The sequence below is a fragment of the Triturus cristatus genome, chromosome 4_2 (genome assembly GCF_964204655.1).
Source record: "Triturus cristatus chromosome 4_2, aTriCri1.1, whole genome shotgun sequence".
Lineage (NCBI taxonomy): Eukaryota > Metazoa > Chordata > Amphibia > Caudata > Salamandridae > Triturus > Triturus cristatus.
Genome location: NC_140586.1, coordinates 148828887 through 148856486, shown reverse-complemented (window position 1 = coordinate 148856486; position 27600 = coordinate 148828887). Strand labels below are relative to the sequence as shown.

General features: G+C 42.6%; 1 protein-coding gene across 1 annotated transcript in view; it reads left to right on the top strand.

Annotated features, from left to right (window-relative positions):
• FAIM2 (Fas apoptotic inhibitory molecule 2) overlaps window positions 1–27600 on the top strand; it is a 232310-nt gene that overhangs the window by 26685 nt on the left and 178025 nt on the right. Inside the window, exon 2 of the mRNA XM_085600053.1 lies at window positions 11776–11968. Coding sequence (XP_085456179.1) covers window positions 11776–11968 — 193 coding nt within the window. The remainder of the gene's footprint in view (window positions 1–11775; window positions 11969–27600) is intronic.

Genomic DNA, 27600 nt, shown 5'->3' with positions numbered 1-27600 from the left:
TTGTCTCCTCGCCTGACCTTTGCACAACAACTTTAGATTCAAACCACAATTCAGTCTGCACGGCAATGTCAAAGAAAATGTCCATATTAATCCACAACTCCTTTAAATTTTCAACAAATCCATCAACTTGTGGGTACCACAGCATAGGTTTGTCTCTCAATTGTGGGAATGTGTTCAGAAAGGCTGCAAGTTCACCTTTGTCCTGTGGCAAATGAACATGCACTTCTCCCACCTTTTCTCTCAATGAGTAAGCAAAGGCTTCTCCCTCATTCTGCTTATTATTTTCCTCAACTAGATCTGGTGGTTTCTTTTTCTTATCCAGTTTCCTTGCTAGGTCTGGTGGTTTCTTTTTCTTCTCAGGTTTTCTTGCCCACTTGTTTCCTAATTTCTCAAATCCATTGCATTAAAAAATATATTTCATTTCTGCAATGTGCAATTGCATTCCTGAAGAACACATTGTCTCATTTGCCTCATCATTCCTATGTACCCTAAAACTTTTCTGAAATGGAAAGCTTCCTGAAACATCAATTTCAGTTACTGCACATTTAGCTGTTTCCTTACTCAGGGAAATTAATTCTTTCTCCTTACACTGGTTCACATTTTCATGATTTAAACAGCAGGGACTGTTAATTTGTTCATGTTCAAATGTTGAATTTAAAACACTAAGTTGTTTCTCTTTTTCAGGGTCTAGCTTAATTTGTTCCCCCATTCTTTTTATCTTTTTTATCACTGCTGCTTCCTCAAAGCAGGCTTGAAAAATTCCATCAAATATGTTCATGTTATCCTGGGCTGCAGATGTTGTAAATACCATTCCCCCCCACCTTCCAGTTCTTGTACTGTATGGGATAATTTCTGTTCAATAATATGTGAATTCTGAGATTCTAAAATAAACCCTGACATAATTACTCCTTCTAAATCTTTTTGAACCTTTTGAGTAGGGACCATATTAATTGGGACAGTCATAATTTTTCTAGGCACGGCCTGTGCATCTGCTGTTTGTGATATTTGGACTGAATCAGTCATATTTAAAGCATTAACACCTGGAGGTATCACTGTCCGTGCTGAATCAACAAGTAGGGGGTCAATCTGAAATGTCTGCACAGTTCTCTCAATCTGTGTTTCTCTCTGTTCAACAGAAGCAGTAGCCACTGTAGTACTTACTGGTACACTATTTTCAGTATTTTTAATGGGAGCCATATAAATTGGCAGACACTCAGTTAACAATGCATCTGTTATTTCATCCCCTGAATCATTATTTATTTGAAGCTTTTTATCATCATTAATTCCCTTATCCTGCATCTGGTGCTTTACCTTTTTATCCTCACTTACTTTGTCTCTTGCTGTCTTTTCCCACATGCTTAGAGCCTCACATTGTGCAGCTCTAGATGGTGTGTTTATTTCACATAACACTTCCCTTAATTTGTCAATAACTTGCAATTCAAAAGTACCATCTTTTGAAAACCTCAAAGGACCTGTGGGCAAGATGGCGGCCGCTTAGGAGGTCGACTGCGGTACTAAATGGCAGTGCTGGCTATTAAGTATGAGACCAGTTTAAAGTTAAAGAATCCGCTCCATTAAGTCTCTCTGGCCCCCCGTGTCTTTGATGCTGTATTCCCGCAAATTTGTGTGGACATTTCAAACCGGAGTGGCGCCTCAAATAATCCGGCGGTACATTGAAGCTTACCTGCAGCGGCTGCTCCATCGGCTGGTGAGAGGAGGTTTGGTGATGGCCCCGAAAGTGGTGACGAGCGCGGCAGCATCTAAGGCTGCGGTGAGAGCGCACTAGACCCTGCAGCTTCAGGAGGTTCTCCCGTGAAAAGGAGGTAAGTCCGGCAATTGCTCACGATGTCCTAGATGGAGTAAGCTCAGAGGATGGTAATCTGAGTCACATCGCTGGTAATACTGTTGCAGATGAGGTTCTAATTGAGCCTGTGTTACCACCCCCCCCAGAGCAATCAGATACGACAGCAGTAACAGAGGAATCTGGTACTGGGGAGAATGGTAGCTCTGGTGGTAAGCTGATTGAAAACATGGGGAATGGGCTTATTGATAAGCAATTGGTCGGACTTGTCCGGGCTCAGGCAGAGGAGCTGTTATCAGACAAAAATAAGGGCTAAGTGGAGAAAGAGCCCAGCGATTGCTTCTTTTCTGTTTCAGAGGGAGCAGAATGGTCGGATGATATTATGAGTACATCACAGGGGGCTAGTAGTTTAGAATCGGACCCTGAGGATAGCGAGGAGGACCGCCCAGTAACAGCCAAAAAATCTTCGGGACAAAAGGGGTCGCAGAATAGAGAGAGGAAAGATCTGACATGGGATTACTCGCCAGCCACGCCGCTCTCAGGCTCTTTTGCAAATGAAGCACCTGTGGTAGTGGAAGGCACCCGCCCCACACTGGATATAATACACCAAGCTATCCTGGCACACAGAGAGGAAATGCGACAAGATAGCCGGAAAGCGCAGGCGGGGATGAGGAAAATTCAGGGGGTAGTCAGAAAACTGTCTAAGGCTTTCTCAAACATGGGAGATAGAGTGGCGAATCTCGAAGAAAGAATTGTGGCTACAGAAGCCGATGCGACAAGTGCTATAACCCAGGTGAAGGCCCAAGGTGCTCAAATTAAGGACTTACAATGGAAACTTGAAGAGTTTGAAAACAGACAAAGGAGAAACAATCTTAGAGTGCTGGGGGTTCAGGAGAATTTAGAAGGTTCGGACACTAGAGGTTATATAATTGAATTGTTTAAGGTGGCTTTTCCCGAACTATCGGAGTGGAATTGGGCGGCGGAAATCCAAAGAGTGCATCGCATTCCGCTTAAACTTCGAACACCATCAAAAGAGGGTGATAGACCACGAGCTATATTAGTTTTTTGGGGGAACTATCTCCTGCGGCAAGCTATTTTCGATAAAGCAAGGCCTGATGCCAAAAGATCCAGTGGAGGGGTCTCATTTTTTGTTCGACCCGATTTTTGCCATGTAACAGTAGAGAGGCGCTGGAGGTTGAGGCAACTCATAAAACCATTCCAGGATAAAAGAATCCAGGTCTATCTTGCTAACCCAGCACAACTGAAAGTGATTAATGAGGGTATTATGCAATACTTTTCATCAGATAAAAGCAAAAGAGTACCTGGACTCCCTGGACAAATAAAGCTGCCTATGTTGTGTATTACGATGGGGGGGGAAGGGTTGGACTCGGCTTATAGGTGTATATAAAGAAATGTGGAGTTAGGGATGGTGGAAGAGTTGGTACTGAAGAACTGAAGTGCTTTTTTTTCTTTTTTTCTTTATTTTGTAGATATAAGGATCTATCATAACTTAGCCAATGCTATGTTAGAAAAGGAGTCACTGTCCATTAGTATGGCGCACATCAAATGCACAGACCAAGGTCTGAGCGTCCCTTTGGGGTGGAGGGGCGATTTAAGGTAGGGGAGGGAGGAGTGGGGTGGGTTCTCACAGGGGGGGGAGTTGGAGGGAAAGGGGGGGTGGGTTGTGCATCACATGGAAGGGAGGGATAAAAGGGGAAGGGGGGGAAAGGAAATTACCTGGTGCTGCAATGTTTTTGTTTGGTTTTTTATATTGTTTGGAAAATGTTGGTTTCTGCTGAGACATTGGGTAGGTATTATCTTAATAGCGATTAATGGGGAAGCTTAAGATCTGTTCAATTAATACAGGGGGCCTTAAAAGAATCCCACACACAATTTCGAAATGCACTATACCAGTGCATTTCGAAATTGTGTGTGGGATTCTTTTAAGGCGGCATTGAGAGGGGAGACGATCAGCTTCTCTGCCAGGCTGAGGAAAGAGGCACGAGAAGAGCAAGAGAAACTGATGGGTCAGCTGGCAGAGGCAGAAGAGCAACATCTGAGGGATATTACAGGTGGAAACGAGGCTGAGAACAGCCAGCAGAAGATATTGGCTATCAAGGCGGAAGTACATAAGTGGATAGCTCAGAAAAACACCGATGACTACCAGACACATAGGGGTAGGATGTACGAGACGGGTGAGCAGGCGGGTAAACTGCTTGCGTTAAGGATCAGGCAGGGCTCTGGTAGAAATATAATTACGGAAATTTATGAAGGTAACCAACAGTATGGGGACCCAGAGGACATTTGTAGGGTTTTTAAAACTTTTTATCAAAAACTCTATAAGGAAGAGGATAGGAGAGAGCTTGCTAGCTTGGCGTTTGAAGACTTTGGTCACAATTTGCCCGAGCAGGATAGAGTAGCATTAGATAACGATCTGGCACTAAGTGAAGTGATAGAAGCTATGCAGGAATTATCAGCAGGGAAGGCTACAGGGCCAGATAGTGTTCCACTCTAAGTATACAAATGTTTACAAACTGTTATAGCTCCCTTGCTATTGGATTTATTCAATGGCATAATCTGCTCTGGGAAAATTCCAGACTTCTGGAAAGAAACTAATATCATTGTCTTCCACAAAAAGGGCAAGCCTAAGGGAGATCCGGGGTCGTATCGTCCAATATCCCTCATAAATGCGGACACAAAAATTTATGCTAAGGTTTTGGCCAAAAGGTTTGGAAGGGACATTGGCGGTCTGGTCTCCCCGTGGCAGCATGGGTTTATCCCGGGCCGAGGAACAACGGATCATATCAGGCAGGCCATCATGTTGTTTGATGTGCAGGCTGTCACCGATGGACGAATCGCTATGATCCTTCTGGATGCAGAAAAGGCCTTTGACCGCGTCACGTGGAAATATTTGTGGGGGATATTGGAACGGAGGGGCTTTGGCCCTAATATAATGAGTGCTATAAAAGCTATGTATGTTGATCCCATAGCTAGAATTCAACTAATGGGAGGCAGCTCAGATGACATATATATTTCTCGGGGCACTCGGCAAGGGTGCACATTCTCGCCAATCTTATTTGCCCTGTATATTGATCCTTTGGTACGAAGGATACTAGGGTGTGAGGGCATTAAGCCAGTGGTTTGTAATGGGCTTGAAACCAAGCTGTTGGCTTATGCCGATGATCTGGCTATAACAACTATAGATCCAGAGAGGGCTATGACTGCCCTTACAGGGATATCTATGGAGTTTGGTCGGTGTTCAGGGTATCTTTTAAATGAAAGCAAGACCCAGATAATCTGCTCGAATAATTTTATGAAGCAGGATGGAAGATACACGGATTCAGCAGTCTACCTTGGGGTTAAGATTAGTCCCGTAATGGATACAATTATTAAAGAGAATGATCTCCCCCTGGTTAACTCAATGGCAGCTGAATTAAAAAGAATAGACTCTATACATCTGTCTATAATAGGGAGAGCCAATGTGCTTAAGATGACCATGCTCCCCAAATTATTGTGTCTTTTCCGCTCAATCCCGCTTATGGTGGGGGAGGGTGTGATAAAATCTATTGAGGCAGTTTTTATGAATTTTATCTGGCAGCATGGGAAAACCAGACGCACTCTGAAATATATGTCTTTGCAGCAGGATAAGGGTGGCCTGGCTATCCCCAATATTAGATTCTATCTTGTGGCCTGTCTCTTAGTCAGATGGCAATATTATTAGATTGTGCTACAAATCTGTCTGATTGCCCGTTTGGGAATTTAAATCCCCCATCCATTTTTGAACTGCTTTTAGGTAGGGAAGCCGTGGGGTTCTTATTGGGCAAGACTGACAGGCGCTATTATAATAAAAAACAGTTTAAAGTATTGGATGGCGTTTGGAGGGTCTGGAAAGCTATTCAGAAATCATTGGTAATCTCAAAACTTAACTATTATACTCCCCTCTGGAACTCCAGTATCTTTCCACATTTTAGCAATGATATATTGTGGAGATCGTGGGAGTGTCAAGGAATTAGAAGATTAGGGGATCTGTTTGAAGGGAATAAAGTGTTGAGTTTTGATGATGTTTATCGGAAATTTGAAAACCCAGCCAAACATGGTTTTAAGTTCTTACAAATCCATCAAACGCTATCAAGTATTAGGCCACGGTTTACCCCAGGTGGTAAAATTGGTGTACTTGAGTATGTGCTGGGACGGGGTACTAAAATCAGTCCGATTTATAAAGCACTAATTTTAACAATACAAGATGATTTGGAGAAGGTTGAGGCCTCATGGATGCTGAAATTAGGAGATTTGGATGTGGACTTAGATAAAGCGTTACAACTGGCTGGGAAACTGTTCCATTCTGCGACTTTGAGAGCACAACATTTCAAAATGTTGTTTAATCTGTATTTTACATCAGCTAAGCTATTTGATTGGGGTAAGAGGGATGACGATAAATGCTCAAGATGCCACGAGGGGCCTGCAAATCTGATTCATATGATCTACCTCTGTAATAAGTTACGTGAGATTGGTGCTCAGATCGAAACATTTTGGGAGGGGCTGCTAGGTGTTAAGATCTATCTATCCCCTACCCTAATGATCATAGGAACTGATTGTAGCCTGAGTCTGAATAAGGAGGAGGAAGCTTTTGTCTTTATTTGTGTGGCGGTTCTCCGTATATTGCTGTCTGCAGGCTGGAAGGATACCACGTTTCCTTCCTTTCAGATGTGGCTTTCCAGACTCTTGGGATCCATAACATTGAATCTTCCCTCTATTCCCGGAGAGACAGGAGAATGAGGGAGATGGGGCAGAACATCTGGGCCCCCCTCAAGGGTTGGAGGGATTCCCGTGTATAAAATGGCCCTAGGTTGTTACTAATGTTTACATACTGACTGTTTATTTTTTGTCTTTGTATTTTATTGTGATAATCAATTTTGTGCACAATGTGTTTTTTTATGTAGTATTTATGTATTGTATTGATTGTTGATTGCACCAGCTAGTAATAAAAATAATAATAATAAAAAAAGAAAACCTCAAAGGACCTTCTTTTTCAGTAATCTTGCACTATTGGTGAACTCACACACATTAATTTTGTCCCAAATTAGTAGACATAAAATGCATAGGCGTTCCATCAGGAGCATCACCAATTAAAAACACACTTTTCACTTGACCTCCCAACAGTTTCTCAAACCTTCAAATATTTTCATTTCTACAATAGTTCAATGCAATTTCTTTTCTTCAATGCTGTCAGTTGCAATTTCAGTCAGTTTAACAACTACTACTGACCCTCTCAACTGCAATATTTTTCTGTTTTTTTCTTAATCAAATTTCTGTTATTAACAACATAAAATCATTCGCTACTCTGTCTGTTCCACTAAACAAAGGATAGATTTTGTTTCACTGCGAGTAACACATTCCGCTTACTCTTCACAAAGTAAGAACTTCTGTTTACTTTTCAAACACTGCGAGTAAATCCCTTCCGCTTACCCTTCACTCAAGGTCAGAAGAACCTGCTACTCCTTTGGTGTTACCGTTTCTAGGTGATATAACACCAAATTTTCACCAGCGAACTCTTTGCTATCAATCACTCTCACTTTTACACAGACCACAGTCCCTACTTTAACACTGCCAGCCCTGCATTACTTCTCAGTGCTATTGTAACAGACGAGTAACCTCAGAGCAGCGTGGCTTCCATTTACCACCCACTATTCCTTTCCCAGGAATTTCCAGGTATAACTGTACCTGTGCTTCCAGACAACATAAAACAAGACACTAACTTTTCATGTTAATTACATATAATCAATAATCAAAAATTCTGTACTATGAAATTACCAATAAAACCATCAAGTCAAAAATGAGCAAACTTTTCATCAACAGTCAACACCAGTCCAAAATACATCCTAGCACATTAACACCATTTCACAACCCTTTTGATACTCACACCACTCTAGCAATCGCCTTATTACATCACCTTCCGTACTGCCTTGCCAGTCTTCAGGTTCTGAGCATTGGAATGAGGAATCAGGACTTTCTTTAGAGAATCTGGACATTTATCTAACTTGGGTAATTATTTTACTTCCCTCCAAAGGTCAATGATCCATTAGTTGAATAGTTGCTGGTGATATTAATAATCCTTAATCACCAAACTATTCAATAATGACCATCCTCTTACTACCAGACACTGATGCAGCGGTAATTTCATTGTAATTTCTCAATGCAAAACCTCATTTACCTCTAACTTACCGCTGTAAAGGTACTGGACACTTGCCACTGTATATTACCTTCAGGAGACTTTACATAAACATGATAAAATAAAAAAATGCATTTAATATTTAAGCCAATAAAGAGAGTTGTGAGTATTTTTAAAGGGTTTTATTTTCTTAGTTAAAAGTGAAGTTTTTCTGACCCTTTATTCATTAGTCAAATATCAGTCAGGTTACAAAATTTGGAAATTAGGGAAAATAGCATTAATACAGAACATATTACAGTCTGTATATAAGCATCACATGTGGGAAAGAAAATATGGCGCAAAATGTCAGTCAAAACTATTACAGAGTTTCTAAGAAAAGAGTGAGTCTTGCAAAGCTAATCAATAATTAATAATCACAAAAATCTCCCATAAAGAGAAATAAATGCATAGGACAAATACATCTTTTCCAAAGCAGTTAGTCAAAGCATGAAATGTAAAGTTTAGCACCTACAATCTAAACCTGTTCTGATCCTCTCAGCTCTCTCTCTGCCTCGCTGTGCTGTTCATCTGTCTCTCTGTCTCAGGAGCTGCAAAATAGCCCCCACTGACACAGCCCCTCCTTCTCTCTCTAAGGCTTCCAGTTATCTGACTACTGTCCTGCCTGGCGTTCAGGAAAAAATGAGCAAAAAGCCACACCTCCCACTTGTAAGCCATATTTCAAGCAAAAGTCGACGTGCTTGGTTCTCGTAGCTGGTCCATTCAGAACTTCAAGACACATCGTCTCCCCATGGGCTGACTGGATAAGTCATTAATCAGACGTGTTTCTCATTACATGATTTCACATCCTTTTAGATTTTAAAACAATTACATTTTCTGTAACAAAAAGTATTCATTATGAGGAAACAGAATGTGTGCTCTGCAGTTTCTCGTCACTCCACTGTTTAAACAGGCTACAAAAAATAAATGAAAAATATGCAACATAGGGAAGGTCGAAGAGACGGAAACAGGAGAGCATGATTTATCAACAAAGCCCTTTCATTGAAAGTTGGGAGGAAACAGAAAACACATTCAATTTCTTTATCTCAAGGCTGCCACAGTGAACCTTCGGAAGGAAACTAATCACAAGCTTTTATTTTTACATTGCAAAAATGCGTATTAATTCATCACAAATATGCTAATTCAAGACACATTTTCTAAATTAAATATATATTCTATAATGAGGTTAAATCTAAACTATACATTAAAACAACCGTGATTAATTAAATTAGCATTGTTTTACATGATTTCATTTGCAGTCCTCTTTCATGTTTTCGCTTGCATGCACCAAAATCTGCCACTTAAAAAAAACATTTGACTAATTTCATGTTTTCATTTTGCTTGCGCCAAAATCTGCGTGTCATTTTAAATGCAGTCTGTCTGAAGCACAAAAATAAAGCAATGCCTGACTCCAGATAAAATCTGAGCTACATCAGTATTGGTTGTGGTGGTATTGGTGGTGGTGGAGGTGGTGGTATTGATGGTGGTGGTGTTTGTGGTGGTGGTGGTGGTATTGGTGGTGGTGGTGATGGTATTGGCAGTGGTGGTGGTATTGGTGGTGGTATTGGCAGTGTAAGTATTGATGGTGGTATTGGTTTTGGTGGTGGTGATGGTATTGGTGGCATTGGTGGTGGTGCTATTGGTATTGGTGGTGGGGGTATTGATGGAGGAGGTGGTATTGGTGGTGGTATGGTGGTGGTGGTATTGGTGGTGGTGTTGAAGGTGATGGTATGATGGTGGTGGTGTTATTGGTGGTGGTATTGGTGGTGGTGGTGGTGGTAGTGGTATTGGTGGTATTGATGGTGGTGGTGTTGGTGGTTGTATTGGTGGTGGTGGGATTGGTGGTGGTATTGACGATGGTGGTGATATTGGTGGTGGTGGTGTTGTTAATAAAATAGGCTTTTGAAAACAACTCATCAGGTGGCTTTAGTACAAATGACATGTAACACAGATGTGCTGTTGTCAGCTTCAACCCATTAGCACAGGATTATGTACTAGCTGGAATTCACATGACTTTCGCTAATCATTTCTAAATCCATTTTACTAAGGGGGGGTTTGAAACAGACACAAGATAATGCTGGGTTAAAGTGATTGAAAGCAGACACCCATGTTACCGGGCGGCCGTGCTGCTTAAAAAAACACAAGCAGTTTCAGCTGAAGCAGTGCATGTCCAGCCTGCAGTAAGAGAAACTCAATAAAGTAAATAGTGCTTACAGATTAAATAACAGGCCCATTTAACAACCAAAGTAAAAGGGCCAGTTGCCATGGGAGGGTACAAATGAAGACAAGGCCGTACTAAGAAGGGACTAACAAGCATATTAACGAATCTGAAGGCAGCATTTACGAAAGACAATGACACAAGCCAATGAAAAATATGGGAGGAGAGTGGGCGCGGCTTCTCTCCCATACTCTATTACAGCAGTCTCGCAGAGCGTGCAGCGCATGCACGCTGCCGCTAGGCTCGACCTAAAAAGTAGCCTGGTCCTCAAAGTGCAAGCAGCAAAAGGACACTCACTGGGCAAGGAAGCAGTACTTGGGCCATGCCCAAAGGGAGGAAGAAATGCACAAACAGGAAGAGAAGCCCACATGCGCTGACCAAAGAGAAGCAACAAAAGTGACGATGAAGCCAACCATTGGTAAGCAATGGGCAGGGTGAAAACTAAAAAAGTGTTTCACAAGCAACAGTGCATGCCTGCTCAGGTAAGAACTTAAAATGGCACCTTCCTTATCACCAAAAACAGTCCATCACAGTTTTCTTTCTTTTAGCCTTCTCACTAAAATTCTAACCTGAAAACCAATATAAAAATACTGTGAATTACAATTTTTAACTAACATTTAGAATCAGATATACAAACTTAGTATTTTGCACACGGGGCACTACTAGGTAGTTATTGACCAGCGGCAGAAGTAGAGTCCTCAGCAGTGGCCATCTAATTGCATTGATGGTTACTAGCTATGGTGTGTGAAATTTGGGTAAACTCATTTTGTGTAATAATGTAAAATTTCTGAAAAGTTAAGTACAATTACACAACATTATGCAAAATGAGAATTTAATGAAATGCATTCTCCTGTCCATTTTGGTTGTAATACTGCATTTTGTGCTAATAAAATAAGGGAAAAACCACAAACAACAGCCACTCACATTCTGTTCTTTCACATTCCTGTGCTCCGCAATAGGATTTGTACATGAATAGACTTAAAATTACCAACAAATTTTGCGTAATAAGGGAAAAGCCTGAAATTATTTGAGATTACGTGGGCGTACTGAAACCTTTGCCCGGGAATAGTTATTAGATGCCCACCCCTACTTTTGGTTTGCTAAAATAATGAGACCTAAAGTGAAACTTCTCACTAAGATTGATACCCAAATTTGATGCTGCAATCAGCAAAGGAAGGTGCCGATCTGCGCAAAAGGTGCTCAAAAAGCGAGCTTATTTTGCAGCATGTAGCGTTTCAGCACTTTGAGACCCTCACGGGTGAGTAGTCGGCTATACAAACTCCTGATTGATTGATGGGTCCCAACTGAACATAAAGAGACTCCATCAGAGTGGGGCTTTTACACATCAACCACAGCACACTGGAAACATTTTATACATTACTTAATATCTGAGATTCATTGGCAAGCCATTGGAAAAAAGATTCCCCTGAAATCTTCTGAAATAAGTAGGCTCACCTTCTTTTTGATCATTTCCAAAGGTCTGCACTTGTAGTATCAGTAATCGCAATGTATAAAAAATGCCCACAACTCAATTCCCCTTGTGTTTTTCAGGTTTCCGTCAGTAACAAGCAGCAGCATCCTGAAGGACAATCTGGAAATGGAGTGGAACAGGCAGGCACTCCTGTTCCATCTGCCCCTCCTACCTATGAAGAGGCTACGTCTGGGACACTGACTAAAGATGGGACCTTCCCACCTCCGCTGCCATCAGCACCTCTCCATCCCAGCTGGGCCTATGTGGACTCTAGTAAGTTGTTGAATTTTGTAACTTTGAGTCAGATTAGAACAGAAAACATATACTGACCCCATGAATTTGTTAAGTCCTCTCTGGCACTTTGAGCTCTGAATTTTGTGTTGTCTGCTTCAAACTTTCCTATCTCCCTGCCCATTGGTGCCTAAGGCAACCCAAAGGCCCAAGGGGTCCTTGGGTGTAACACATTCTCCATGCTCCTCACCCCTCCCCAAACTGTGCACCATGGGTCATAATGTGGATAGGGAGCACTTTCCCTGTTTGCACCACGGCGCACCTTAAAACAGGCGCACCAGACGCAAACAGGGAAAGTGCGCCCTATTGCATTGAATGCGCTGCCCCAGAGCAGTCACGAAGTCATGCACATTCAAGTGAATTACAGAGCGGTTTTAAAGCAGTTGCTCTGTGTTTCTCTGTGTAGGTCGGAAACCCACCTGCACTTTTAAGGAGGATTAGAGATCTCCTTGCAGGGGATGCAGGGAGTGACTGCACCTGCCTGCAATGGAATGTCTTGGGGGTCGATAGAAACCCCATTTTCCTCCCTCCAGAGGGTGAGCCTCCTGACAAGTTCTTTGCCTCTGCGCTCGCGTCTATAATATGATGCAGACACACAGGCAAAGGGATTACCTAATTTGAATGGGGCCACATCCCCAAGCAAATGAGGGAACACCTTCTGGTGATAGCGCTGGCTTTATAGGTGTGTCAGCGCTGTCGATATTACAGAAAGGGCTGCACAAGCATCTTTGGCCCTTTCTGTAATACCAAAGTGCCCTGAGGGTGCGCAAAACAGGCGCACATGCCCGTTGTGCCCCCAGGGCACTTTCCGTAACACGACCACAGGTCTATATTTGACTGATCCACATATTAAAGTTAACACTTTTTATTATTCACTTAGCACTTTAAATTGTTCTAGCAGTTCTGCCACCTTACTCACCCACGGCCAATTTTTAACTGGACAAGTCTCAGAGAATTTGTTAATGCATGCTGAAAAACTTTGACGAAATTATGGTATTTTTAATGACTACTTGATAACATTCTGCATCAAAAGATGAGGGCCTGATGTTTTGCCGATACTAGGAGAAGCTGTGCAATATTGCTCACTTTTCAATGAATGCCCATATGACTCCATTCCCATTGTTACTGTAGAACTGAAAACTCTTCCTTGGCAGTTTAACATCCTTAGGGCAAAATGCAAAGAGTGCTTTTCCTGTCCACACCACGACTTCAAGTTATCAGTGTGAGGCCCAGGGCAGTCAATGGTTAATATACAATATTCATGGGGCCCCCAGACCTCAAGGGCTGTTGCAATCTACTCGAATAACTAAAATACTCCCTTTATACATTTGGCCCCCCAAATTCAGCTAATCAAATAGCCAAGACTTACTCCAGGAGGTGGTAGGAGGTTTGGAACTCAACTACAATTTGCCAGAGTTAGAGACTCCCAGAGGGTGGGCAAGAAGAACCCCTTCATCCACGCCTCAAACTCAGGAGGGGCTTCAGATTTAGATACAGTCCAATTGTTTGAATTTTAATAAAGAATTATGGCTAGCATTCTTAAAATCCGAAAGTGGACCAATCTTTTCTGGACCTGTGAAAAGGACTGAACACAGTAGTCAAACCCAAAGAATTCAATGCCCACTCGTAGCTGCATCTATTAAAATGCAGTTCTTTATAAGTACTGCTCACATCACTTCTCTCCTCTTCACTTTTTCCAACAATCCTTGAGGAGTTGAACATGGCAAACTTTTGTTTTGTTGACCTTAGCTTCTCACATCTAGTTGCTTTGATGATGGAATGGTAGTCAATATAGTGGACACAATATTTTTTCTCTTAAGATACATCACATGCAATAGACCGTATGCAATATGCTGACACCCAGACCCAGCCTCATTGTTGATATATTTGCTACACTGTTTTTTCCTTAAGTGAAAATTAATCAAAAGTTTTGAAAAAAAAAATGTTAGCAGACCGGCACCTACGTAGGCAAAATCGATTTATCTGTTGGATAGATATGATTTACGTGGCATGCTCTTCTGCTTAAATTTGAAATCTCCAAGAACTTCAAGTGGGTTTTTTTTCATTTTGAATATTGCATGCAGGTCGTCACTGTATTTCACGTGTTTAATCTTGCATTCCCTAAGAGTGTTAGCTATTTTCAGGATGTTTTATTGTTGTATTTTTTCTGTGTAGCATTTTACTCTTGTTTGGTGCATATTTTAAACTGACTCTCCTTCGGGTTTTTTTACTGCCCCAGAATTTGGAGGACTGGAGTTCAGGCTCAAGGCAGTGCGAGTTTCTTATAGTGAATGCAGTTGGTCAAAAAGGGGGAAATAGAATACATGGCCATCCAATCCTTGGCCTCTCTGCAGTGCTCATAGAGTAATGGTGATGCATTCCAGTCGAAATTGTGAAATGTGTGTAGGAGTACGTACTTGTCAAGAATATGAACAAGGCAAAAGTAAAAGAAAATGTAGTGCTTACAGGTGAGTGGGTGGGTTGCAGTGCTTAATTTGAGCCAGTCCTTTCCGGTGCTGAGCACCGGCACTTAATTGGTTTCCGGTGCTCGGCACCGGCACCTTATTGTCAACATTATACTTAGGGCAGTCTGCCACAAGGTGGCGCTGCTCATGTAATTTAGAGATGAGCAGTATAACAGTTGTTCAGGAAAACAATGTACATTAAAAAATTGCTCAGGCCTAGGGGATGCCCTAAGAAGTGGGACAGGAAATGGGGCAAATGGAATGTATACCGTGGCAATCTCTGTATCTCCCCAACGAGAGAACTGGAAATGAGGCGGAATGGAGACTGAGCAATGGACGATATCTAAAGGTGACCAGTTTTCTTGTTAATGTACGAATGTATCTTCTGATTTTAATGGCATCGTCACTAATGTAAGCATAACTGCAACTGTAATTAACAAAATTAAATAAAAATTGTAAAAAAAAAAAATTGCTTAGACCTGCCTCCCCAGCCATTCCTTTAGCTTTGGGAACCTGGAATAATCTGAATTGTCGCATTTACATGAGGGAGAGATGGTTAGTAGTTTTTTGGCAGCAATGACTGGGGCAATGGGGGGTGCAAGCTGCAGTGGCCTCCTGGCCAGAGCCCTGGCACTTCATAATTTACAAATTAAGCACGGGTGGGTTGTGTGTTTTTGGGGCGGTGAAGTGAAAAGATGCGTGACACTACTTTCAGGAGTCAACCAAAAGAGGATGCCAAAGAGGGAAGAGATGAGGCTGGTCTTAGGTGTATGTCATTTATATATCGGGAAGCAACACAGAAAGCTCAGAGAGAAACCAAAATGCCATCGGGTGTCACACTGTCACAGAAATTTAGTTTACATATTTAAGCCACGCCCTTAATTACACAGGCCACGCAAGCTCCTTTAAGAGACCCCCCCCCCCCTTTTTGATCACATCTAAAGCTCTGCTCTGCTTGAAGGACCACCCACTGGCTCCTAATGATATCATTTGTCCAGGTGTCGACATTTGAGTGTGTAAAACAGTGTATCGCTGGTTGAATCTTGCAACTTTCTTTGAAGTGGACTTTGCATAAAATGGGAACCTCCAATGGATTCACTTTAATATTGTGATATGTGATGCATGCGGCCATATGATTTATTTAACAAGACAAAGAAGGCCCCGCTTCTGGTGAGATTGCCACCCTCCGTTACTGCAGTTACTTCAGAACAGATGCTGGCCTGAGGCTTGCCAAAGTTGTGTGGTTTCTTTGTACTTGTGGTGTACCAACGCGCTGTGGAACCTGGACTCAATGCTAGACCCACTGCTGCCAGCATCCAGGAGCGGGGCAGGAAGTAAGCTGGACAGATCGAGGGGTATCCTGTGAGTGCCTCCTTTGATAGAGAGCATAGATTTGTCTTCTGAATTTAAAAAGTGTAAACAGGTCAGGGCTACAAGAGGCCATGAGGCGGGCTACACCTGGTGTTTAACAGCCTTTTTGCTTTCCTTAATTACCTCATCTCCGTTGACTATCTTCTTGTATGTTCTACACCCCTTTTTTTAAATTCATTTTTTGTAGGGTTTTATATAGCGCAAACTAGACCCAAGACATCAGGTATCAGAGCACTTTCCATGAGCACCAGTTTTGCTACAGAAGGACACATTCATTTTTGTTAGGCATGGGGAGATTAAGTGATTTGCCCACAACCACACAGGATGTTAAGCGTTGTTGCTGAGACTCAAACCTGGTTCCCCACCTTCGAAGTCGACCGCTCGAGCCGTAAGGCTACATCCTCTCCCCTCTCCTTGGATGTTTAATAATATAATATAATGAAAAGTAGAGGAGCAGGAAGAAAGAAAGGTAAGGATGGTTAGAGTACAAACTAATGCAGTGGAGACTAGGACATTTGTGCTGATGAACCTGAGATGTAGCCAGCCTCAGAAGAGATGCTGTAATGTGTGACAGCCAAACCACATTCTCAACTCAGCTGACTTGCTTCCCTCATGTAAGGAAATCGGGATATCCGGTGTGCAGGATGTGAGGCCTGCACAAGTAATTGATCCACAATACTCCTTCACTGGGAACCAAGCACCCCAGTGTAGCGCTTGACTATCTCCAGTAGTTAAGCAGAGCAGTCCAAGGCCTACTCAGGGGAGGGGGTGTGGGCTAGTGATCACTATTCACTGGCATGCACATTAACACTCAATAAATGATAGTCCGGGGCATAGTTTGGTCAGTAAGACTTGGGGGCGAGCTTCAGATTTTCCGACAAATATGCTGGCCTATCATGTTAATCGCTGTATGAGAAGGAGTGCCTGAGGGGTGGTTAAGGGCCAATTGATATGAAAAGGAGTACGGATTGTGAGGGGTACTCAAAACACAATATTTTGTAAAAAAAAACATGTTTTAAGACTTTCAAAACACAGATGAGAGAGTGTGTGTGTTTTTGTCTGGGAGAGTATTTAGAAATCCCAGGTGAAATCCAACATCCAACAGGCACCTCACCATATCTGACTGAAAGTTCCTTTACCCAACGATTTACTAAATAATACATTTATTGTGGGGGGGAGGGCTGTAAAACCCCAAACACCCCACCTGAATGTACATCCCTGAGGATAGACTAGTGTATAATTTTTCATTAGAAAAGGAAAAGTAGTAGACAAGATGGCAGCAGTGTGAGCGGCTATGTGCAAGTCCCCACTTTCTCAGCATGACTCATGGGCTGAGGAGACAGCACTTTCAACTATGAGAAATGGGCTGTATTTGTGTTAACTTGATTCATTACCTGCTGGGAGTTCACCGGCGGATCCACCATGGATTTACCGCGAGTTGCAGTGGAGCTCTCATCTGACAGCTTGCAGTGGCAGACAACAGTGGCGACCGAGGGCTGTAGTGGCATGACCAACAGTTGCATGGGGATCGGTTTGGGAAACGCCAACCAGAAATGGCACCTAAGGTCCCCGGGACAGCACAGGGGAATACTTGAGTTGGAGAAGTGAGCAAAGCCATACAACCACTGTGGAAGCTCAGCTCCGCGAATCAGGCTGGAAGCTCCAGGGTTTCGCGCCTCGAGAAGGGCTCCCTTCAGGTTGGAACCACCTGTACAGCGATTAGTGAAGCAGCCTCAGTGCAGAGTGGTAGCAGGCTCTCAATACCTGCCATTTTTTAAAATTTCCAACATAGTGAAACCGACAGCAGAAAGTGGAGAGAGGATGTCGGCTCTGGTGGCTGGACTGTCTGTACCGTTGAGTGAGAATAAAGAGAAGGAGCAGATTGTGGATGGAGAGTTGGTAGCAGGGGCTACCCTCACTGGGTGAGTGGGCCTGGATTTGGCAACACTGGGTCAACGAGCTAAGCTAAGCATAGCAGTGTCAGCCCTCAGGTCAGTGCTCACAATGGTGCTTCGCCTGCTTTGGAAGTGCCTATACTGGTACCTGCTTATGGAGATTGCATAGAAACGAATCATATTCTAAATCAATCAGCTAATGGACAATGGTGTATTCCCTCTTTAACTCTGAGTACTGAAGACGCAGTCTGCACCGATAAAGGGGATGTGCAGCCTGAATAGAACCAAACCACTGAATTACCTAGTATCATGGGAATAAATCGACTGACTACGGTCAGACAGAATCCAGAAGGAGGCTATTTTCACTGTGAGATTACTTCCGGGAAACAAATGATTCCAGCTTCTTGGAAGAAGAAGACTTGGAATGCAGCTCTAGCACTTACTTGGGAGGGCTGAGTGACATAGTATGTGCTGAGAAATCCGTGCAAGGAAGGCCGGGGAAGTTTCTGAAGAAAAAATCTGGAAGGAGGAGAATTATTAAATCAGCTGGGCATGGGCTGAAGTGGGATTACTCCTCGACCCAGCAAGCCTATGTTAATAGTGTAGGCATGGTACATGACTCACCTATCCCTCCAGGCGGCTCATGTGAGTCTTTATCTCTTGACCTGATCTATCGCACTATGATTCAACATCACGAGGAAACTCAAGCAGAGAGTAGGACGGTTAGAGTCCAATAAGAAACTCCAGGCCCCTATGAGGAGAATTGCGAAAGCCTGTACAGCGATTAGTGATCTCATTTCTGCAGTAGAAACGCATGCCACAGTGCTAGAGATAGATGTAAATACTGTTTTGAAACAAACCTCCTTGCAAGAAATGCAGATTATGGATATTCAGTGGAAACGGGAAGACTTTGAAAATCGCCAAAGGCAGAATAATTTGCATATTTTAGGGGTGGACGAAAGTCTTTAAGGCAAATATATGAGGACTTTTCTTATTAAATTGCTTAAGGGTGCTTTTACTGCGCTGGCTCATTGGAACTGTGAAAGGGAGATCGAAATGGCCCACCGATTCCCGATTACTGCAAAGAAGTCAAGGGATGACGCAACCAATGGTCAAGTGCAACCCAGGGCCATACTTGTGTATTTTGGCAACTTTCTGTTCAGACAGGCAATGTTTGTAAAACACCCATCTAGATGCAAAGAGAAATGTCACTGGGATCTCCTTTTTCACACGCCCAGACTTTTGCCGTATTACGGTGGAGCGGCGTTGGCGGTTAAGGCTACTCATTAGCTCCTTTCAGGGGAAGGCTGATAAGGCAACCTTATTGCACCTTGCTTGACTAAACATTGTATCTAAAAATGCTGTGAGAGTGTTTACGTCTGAGATTAAGACTAAGGAATATCTGGAAGAGCTGCTTTAAGGTGGAAAATGCAGTAAACTATGGTCTCTTTCCAAAGGCCTCATTTTCATCAGTGGTCTAAGCTAGTTTAATACTTTGTTTTGACTTTGGGATATTATTGCTTTTTCTGAATGTGTTCTTAATTGCTAATCCAGTGATTGGTTATTGCTGTGCTGGGGGGACAAGCAATCCATTTTACAGACCTAGCTGTCTGGCTGTTTTGTTTGGTTGGTGGGGAGTGGGTTTGGGGGTGGGGGCTTTTTCAGGTTTCAGGGATGGGATCGGGGTAAGGACTTTGGTAGTGGGTGGGGGTTGTGGGGGAGGCAAGGAGGGGACCGCACAAGAGGGGCTAGTGTTGAACAGGTTCATGCAAATAAAAGGGAGAGAGAAGCAGAGATTCATTCAGCTTCCAAAATATCAATCCTATAATCAATGAGGAATGAATCACTTGTGTCAACAATCCAGAGTCTCAAGGAAATTGTAGATGGTCTTTACTGGAAAGGAAATATTTTTAATCACTTTTCAGGACTGCCACCACCCAGACAGTCTCCCTCCTGTTGGGGGTTGGTTAATCACTTGAGGAACCAAACCCTCAAGTGAAAATGACCCTATGATGACATTATCCACCTTACCACATGAGTGGGTGAAGAGCTAGAAATTGAAAGGTACCCAAGGATTATGTTGGATCAGAACCCATTAGTAGTAGAAATTAGAGTGCTAAGTAAGATAGTACAGCCTATGACTTGGACATTTGATAGGGGGTTACTGTCGGACCAGGGTTATGTCCAGCTTATGAAGAAGTGATTATTAGCTTGCTTTGGACATTATAATGGGTAGTGCTCCCAGTAATGTGATTTGGGATTCTTTAAAGGCAGGTATCAGAGGGGAGACAAAAGCTTTATTTTTAATAAGGAAAGAAATAAGTCTCTGAAATTGAAAATGGATAGGGAGAAGTAGGTGTCTGGCTACAGATGAGTTACTATCACTGGAGATACTAGCTAAAATGTTTGTTATTAAGGCTACCCAGCAATATTTGGATAAGGTTGCGGGGAGGTTTCAGGCACGTAGGCACGAGAGCCTTGCTCAGGTTCTTGCCTCCCACCTGTGCCATGTGACAAGTAAATTGGTGTCTTTCTAGCAGCACAGGTTTATTCCGGGAATGGGGATTACTGACCATGCAAGATGGGTTATCACGTTGTTCGATGTGAAGGAAGTGAGTAGGGAACCCATGTCCTTGCTTTTACTTGACCCTGAAAAAGCTTTTTATCAGGTGACATGGGATTACCACTGGGCGGTGCTCAGGTGGAATAATGTTGTCTCAGGTATTGTTAATGTTATATGGGCTCTTTATAGGAATCCCATTGCAAGGCTAGAATCTGAAGCTTGTTCAGTCTCAATGGGTACAAGGCAAGGGAGCCCATGCTCGCCCCCGTTTTTTTGCACTATATATTGATCTACTAGTAGGAAGGCTAATAAAAATCAATGTAATTGTGCCCATTGAAATGATTGGCTTTAGTGCAAAGATATTAGCCAATACTGGCGATATTGCTATAGTAACACCACAGCCTGAGTCTGCTCTGAAAGTGGTGGAAAAAGAAACATGCAATTTAGTAACGTATCAGGATATCTTTTGAACAAGCGCAAGTGTCAGATTTTGGATATTAAAACACAATCCTTTAATTATGAGCAAAGGGTGAACCAAGTGACCTATCTAAGGGTTAAGATTATGAGTATGGGGTCACATTGATGAGAGCAACTTGGCTCCTGTACTAATTAATACTAAACGAGAGTTATGGCGTATGGACAACTTACACCTTTCAATTTTAAGGCGTTGTAACATTATTAAAATGATATCGCTCACCAGGATATAGCTAGCAGCATTATATGGTCATTTGCAAAAGCTCAAAGGGCTTATACATTCTTAGTGTGCCAAGGGAAAGGGGTGGGCTAGCTGTGCCTAGTTTTGAGTATTACTATTGGGCTGCCACCTTACAATTCATGTGTACTTTAAATTTAGTGGAACAGCCTGGGAAAGTGATGGCAGAGACTCTTCCACCAATTTATAATTTGGTTTGGGGCAATGCGGCTGAGGCTTCCTTTTTCAAAATAATGAAGCCAAGCTACTTTAAAAAGTTGCAGTAAAAAAAAATTAAGGCTGCGTTCAAGTTTTGGCACCCGTTGAAGCATAAAATAGACCTGGATGCTATAGCTATTATACACTATTATGGAATGCTTAGATCCTTCCAGATATTTTTTGCAATACATACTGTAGTAAATGAGCTCGAGAGGGAGCTCAGAAAATCAGTGATTTCTATATAGGCGATCAACTGAAATCTTTTGGGGAACTTCAAGGTGAATTTTCTCTCGTTAAAAGAGATTTTTTCAAATTTCTTCAATATAGAGATTTCTTGATGAAATGCTCCTTGGATACAACATGTGGGGAGAAGTTTCTAGTGATGATCTGTTTGGAAGCGCTGCAGACTGTAGCATTAGTAACCTTTACCAGATAATTTAGGGAGACAGGTAGAGAATTGGGGGCGCAGGTATTAATGAATTAATGGTTTTAGAATCTTTGGAGATGAGGCAGTTGATTCTGATATCTGCTGGAATAATGGTGCATCATTACAAGATGCTTTTTAATTTATATTATACCCCTGCCAGAGTTCCTAAATGGGGGCACTCCATGGGTGTTACCTGTCTGCATTGTTAAAATTTATATGCAGATTTGGATCATAGGTTTTGCAGCGGTGTCAAACATGATGCATTGAAAAAAGATATTGCCAATTTTCTTTACGTAGCTCTGGATCAGAGAGTAAGTTGGACACCCGATTAGTTGTATTGGCGATTCATGACCATGAAAGTATCGGACAACATCAATACTTTGTATTTGTTGCTATGGCAGTGGAACACATTTGCATTGCATTTGCATGGTTACAATCTGACCCCCCATCCTATCTTCAATGGTTGACTCATGTGCTTTCAATTGTACCACTTGGAGACTAGCTTGTATGGTTGTAAAGGTAGGGCTGCCCAAAAAGAGGGGACAAATATCTGGGCCCCTATGTCGAACTGGTTGAATGGATAGGGAAGTTTCTTCATTTTTGTTGACTAGGATATCTGGGAGGCATCAAGGGTATTTAACTGTCTGATTAACTTAGCACAATGGGTTTGAAGAACTCAATGTGTCCTGTATTCATTTTTGTTTGCCAATGCAACTGTAATTATGTTATATTGTAATTCATTTTTCGGGTCTTAAGGCTCTTTATATTTTCTATGCTCTCTTGTGCATTACCTAATAAATATTAAAATATGTATTTTTTTAAAGAAATGGAAAAGTACATTTATTACACACAACTGCTAAATACTACAGACCAATTTACAAATATATACATGGCTGGTGGAAATACCTTTGATAACATTCTGAAACTAAATTTGACCGCTAGTGGGTCTTAAACCCCAAAAATCACAGTACCCACCTCCTATGCCAGATAGCACAGTATAATGAAGGTGGGTGTCACTTTAAATAAAGCAGGCCAATTGGCTTACCACATTAAAAGACCAAGAATCACATGTAAGAAAACCTTCTCTAGAAAACTGACATCAACAACCATGATTTATCTGCAACTAATTTTATTAATAAATCATTACATGTATGAAAAATCATCACTGTCAGCAATAAAGTTATAAATAAAGTATTGTCAAACAGCATAACACAAAACTGTATTTTCCTTAAAACACTTTAGGCTGCAAAACAGGCGCTCATAGGACCAACTACTAGTGGTCCGGGCACTCTCAGACTGTAGAAAAAAATGTTCCAGCCTTAAGAGTGCTTGCAATGTTGAGGAAAAGCATGCAGGTAGGGGCGTTCATAGATTCCTTGACCCAGCCAACCTCAGATCACTTTTGAAATTCCTTGAGTGGGAGAGGGGGACTGTTGTGACTCCGGCAGCCCCCCCCCCAACTCTCCTGTAAAACAGTGATGGTGCCACTGCCCTCCTGGGGCCACTACAAAGAAGAGACTTTGGCAATCAAAGCCCCACAGGGCATTATCGGATGCTCTCTCCTAGGAAAGGGAATATTTACTTAGCAGCTCATGGGGCGTCCTGCCCCGTGTCTTCCTTCTCCTTTCATAGCACCTTGTTGGGGTGCCCGGTCCTACCCGGACACCCCACAATGGCCAGTCTGCCATTGTGCAGGGCATGACAGCATTTCCCCTTAGTATTCCCACATCCAGGACCTGGGGAGAGGTCATGGTCCCCTTCTGTTGTGGGGGAATGCCACTGAGCTCCCACTGCCTCTTTTGTTTTTTTGGGGCGCGGGAATAGTGTCCAGGACCCCTTCTTGTCATACATCGGACTGGGGGATGGGGTTCCTGGGATCTGGGGAGCTCTGTGGAGGGGGCCCCATGCATGCTCCCTCCTAGAAAATTAATTTGTATTGACAGTTGCACCGACCCACAGGTCCTGGCCCACCCTGCACTCTTGTCACTCGGGCAGGGAAGCAAATGTCCTTTTCCCTTCGAATTCTCAAGTCCCCTTGGGCTGATTTATTTGATTCTGGGTCCACTTTGCTCCTTGTGGCAAGCCCTAGCCACCTGTAGCGTTTTCAACAGGCCTCCTGACCTATAAGGTGACACACGTTGCAGGGAGCTAGTTCCACTGGCCCCCTTTGCCAGTTTTTCTCTTTTTCTTGGTCTCTGGTGCTCATCTTCTACTGTGGAGCCACATAAGTCCAGATCTTTCCCTAGCTTGTCCTTAGGGAGTATTAGAGAACCAACCTCACTGGTCCTGGAGCTACACACAGTTCCCGAGGTCAGCTGTAGGTAGAGTCCGTAATCCATTAGGGCATCAGGGGGTTCGTCCATCTAACTGTCCATGGTGTCATCCCAGTCCAATTCCAGTGTCTAACTCCCTCCCTACCTCTTTGCAAGAGCTCTTAAGTGGAGGTAAGAAGTTCTTGATGCCAGGCATCCTGGCCAATCCTAGAGTGCCACATCTCCCCTCCACTCCTGTCCCAACCCTCCTGCACAGCATGCTGGGACAATCCAAGATGGTACCAAAGTGGTCTTTATGCACATCTGCTCTGTGGGCCTCAGCAATACCCCATGCTGACATCACTGCGAAGGACTTTTCTACCAAAACTTCAAAAGGAATCCCCCTTCTGTCTTGGCTCCAGAGTTCTGGGCTTCCTCCTTTATTCAATAGGTCTGGGCTGTCCGAACCCTGTTACAGTGTGACAGCTAATTAACACATGCAGATTTTCTTCCCCACCCCTTCCACTTCAGCAGCTGAGTGAAACACTGTTAACTATTCCTTTTGTGTGGGGAGGTCTTTGTTCCCTCTGCTGGGGTGCAGGGTTATTCATTTGGCCCAGAAGGGCGACAAAAGGTCTGGAATCTCATCTTAAGCTGAGCCAGAGAAATATGAAAGTTCTGGACAAACCCTAAGGTTTACATGTAGGTTCTTGGGATTTGTATATTCAAACTTGTAGTACATGTTTCACGCCAGTTTGATATCTTACTGGAGTTTTTAGGCCTAAGAGAAGAGAAACTGGACTTACTTTATGGCTGATCTCCACCATGTGTATAATACAGTGACACTGATGATAAACCAGTAAACCTTACTGACCTATGAGTGCCCACTAATATAACAAGGCTTACCCAAGGTCAACATCTAACCTTGTAGATTCCCGTCTTGCACCAGGCTACCTGTGCACATTTACCGGGCTGTGCATGACTGTAGTCTCACACGTGCAGCCCACAAAACGGTACACACATGTGTGCACACATGTTCATGTGTAACCAGTCCAGTGCTCTAGCTGTGTTGCAGTGGCCTTATTTTAAAAGGTCCATTTACACTGTGATTACAGTGGGTGAGAGACAAATAGTGAGTTTCACCCACAGTAAAAAGTCCAAAACCGGGTGATCGAAAGCAAAACATCCAGGTGGATTAAATGAACAAAACCCATTTCACTATACCCCACAACAGCTGCCCATCTCTGGAATTGATGGACTGAATAACTACTTCAGTGCTATGAGGAAAAGTGACACAGTAGTGAAGAGATCACTGATGCTCTACTATTCAAAGAAAAAATTTGTAAATTATTCCTAGCTGCTCTGTACAATGAGGACGATAATGATTATACTAAAAGCGTGGCTGTGTCAAAGGCACTCTTTAACCCCAGAATAAGCCAAGATGTGAGAGTTTCATACTGTGACAAATTCAACATTGCGAAGGAGAGTGTCTCAATCTACTGTGTTTTGCCTCCATGAGCATGCTTGCATTTATATGGATGATGACCAAGACTAGGAGGTAAGGGTGCATATAATCCAAGATTACTAGCCATCTGCTGCAATAACCGATAGTTTCAAAATATCTAACATAAAAGATTAAAGCAGTGGGAAGCCATTCAATTTCAACCCTCAAAGAAGTGCCTAGTGCTGGAAAACGGGCCCAGTGAACCCTCTAATTTTCTTTTTATCCTTTGCGTGATGCTTTTCCTGCCCAAAATAGGATATGCAGTGCAGGTGTCATTGTCAACCACTTGGAACTCGTCTGTCATCACAGCACAAGACGCAAGTGCCTTGGACAGCCACCCTCTGCTGTACCAAAGAGAGCCTATGCAATCACAGCAGAATGTGTACAATGGGTTCACATACTATGGAAATCCCAGACTCAGACAGCTATGAAGATGAAAAATAACTATTTCTGATATTGCTTGATTAGCCCAAGTGTAAAGCCATTGTCCACATTCTAATTGTCATTCCCGTAATGAACACAGGAGAGCTATAAAGATAACATGGACAAGAGGCAGCAGTTGCAGCTAAAACCACAACACAATCTGACTAAGTCGAATACAAGAATCTATGTATGTGGTGTCCTAGAACCATTTACTCTGACTGATACATAATAAACAGAGGGGCTTATTTACCAGCCCCTTGCACTGCTTTGCCCCGCAGTTGTGTCACTTTTTTTGATGCAAAGGCAGCGCTTCATTTTCTTCATATTTACATGGATAAAAATGCATCACTTTTTTTCAAGTAGTGTCGGTTTTTTCCTGTGTCGTAATCGGCTGCGCAAAGGTAGATTTTAATTTATGCAAGATAGGTGTTCCATCAGAAGCGCCTACTGTAAAACTGGCGTAGTGGTAATTACCGTTTTTTTCCCTGATGAGAGCCACTCTGCTGCCAATGAGTAACAATCCCTATGTCTGCTAAACCCAGGCATAGGGATGATGCATTGGCTGTGCCCAAGGGTCCACACCAGCTGTAGTGACTGTCATGAGGTAAGTGGGCCACAGAAGGTAGATATGTGCATGTAATGTCACAATTTGCTGCATTACTTACTGATGTCATACATACAAATGGGCGCTATGCCCACTTCTATGCGTCACATACAGGACAGTATGTTTGAGTGAAAGGTGAATTTGACACCTTTTCACGCTTTCACACATTGTTCCCATTCAATAGGCGATGCATCAGTGTAAAAAGATGCATCGCCTCTGTATTGTGATGCATTGCTTGAGTTGCTTTGGCTTTCTCACCAACTCCAGCAATGCGCCAAAAAACCCTGCGCCATGGTGTACTGTATTTACATTTTTGGCGCATCTAAGGTGGCGCAAGGATTTCTGCTGGATGCGCAAGTTAACTGGCGCATCACTGCTTTAACACAGTGATTAATTAGTTTATTGTGATTAAGGCCCAGTGGTTCATCATTAAGATTGCACCATCAAAACAAAATTATATTTGACAGAGAAAATGGCAAAATCACATAAACTATTGCATGGTGGAGGATCTACGTCTAAAGACATTGCCTGAAGGCTGAGCATGTGCTCAATTATTGACTTTCTACATGAGTTTTCCCACGTATTAATGGGGTTGGACTGCCTCAAAGCACAGCCCGTGTGTCTCCATATGTGCTCTCACAGGGACAAAGTCCTGATATTAAGGCATTAGTCACCTTTCCAAGCTCGGTGCTAACAGACATAAAGACTCTGTATTCACAGATTGAATGGGAAACAAAACTACTAAATGTTGTGGAAGTTTTCCATTTCAACCTGTATCAAAATTTCTTGAGGGTAGTGACAGATTACTAGCTCTTAATCCTGCTATTGCAGTGCACAGCCAGCACCAAAATACAGATGTGGGCCTCAACTTCAAACATGCAATTTGAATAAAAAACAATACATTTATATGACCAAAGATTACAAGGATGTTATAGTTAGGTACGGATTTTACACACACAAAACAATAGAAATTCAGCAGTTATAGTTATACTTATCTCAAGAAACTATAACTTGTGCCCTAAAGTAACTATAAATTGTGCCCCCACCGTGCACAGTTTTCTTATGCATAATTGTATTGCAGAGATATTATCAATTATGTAATTGAAGATGTCATGAGCGATGTAATATGGGGGTAATTAGGAGTGCATGGCAAGGACACGATTTATAGTTACCTTAGGGCACGAGTTTTACTTTCTTGAT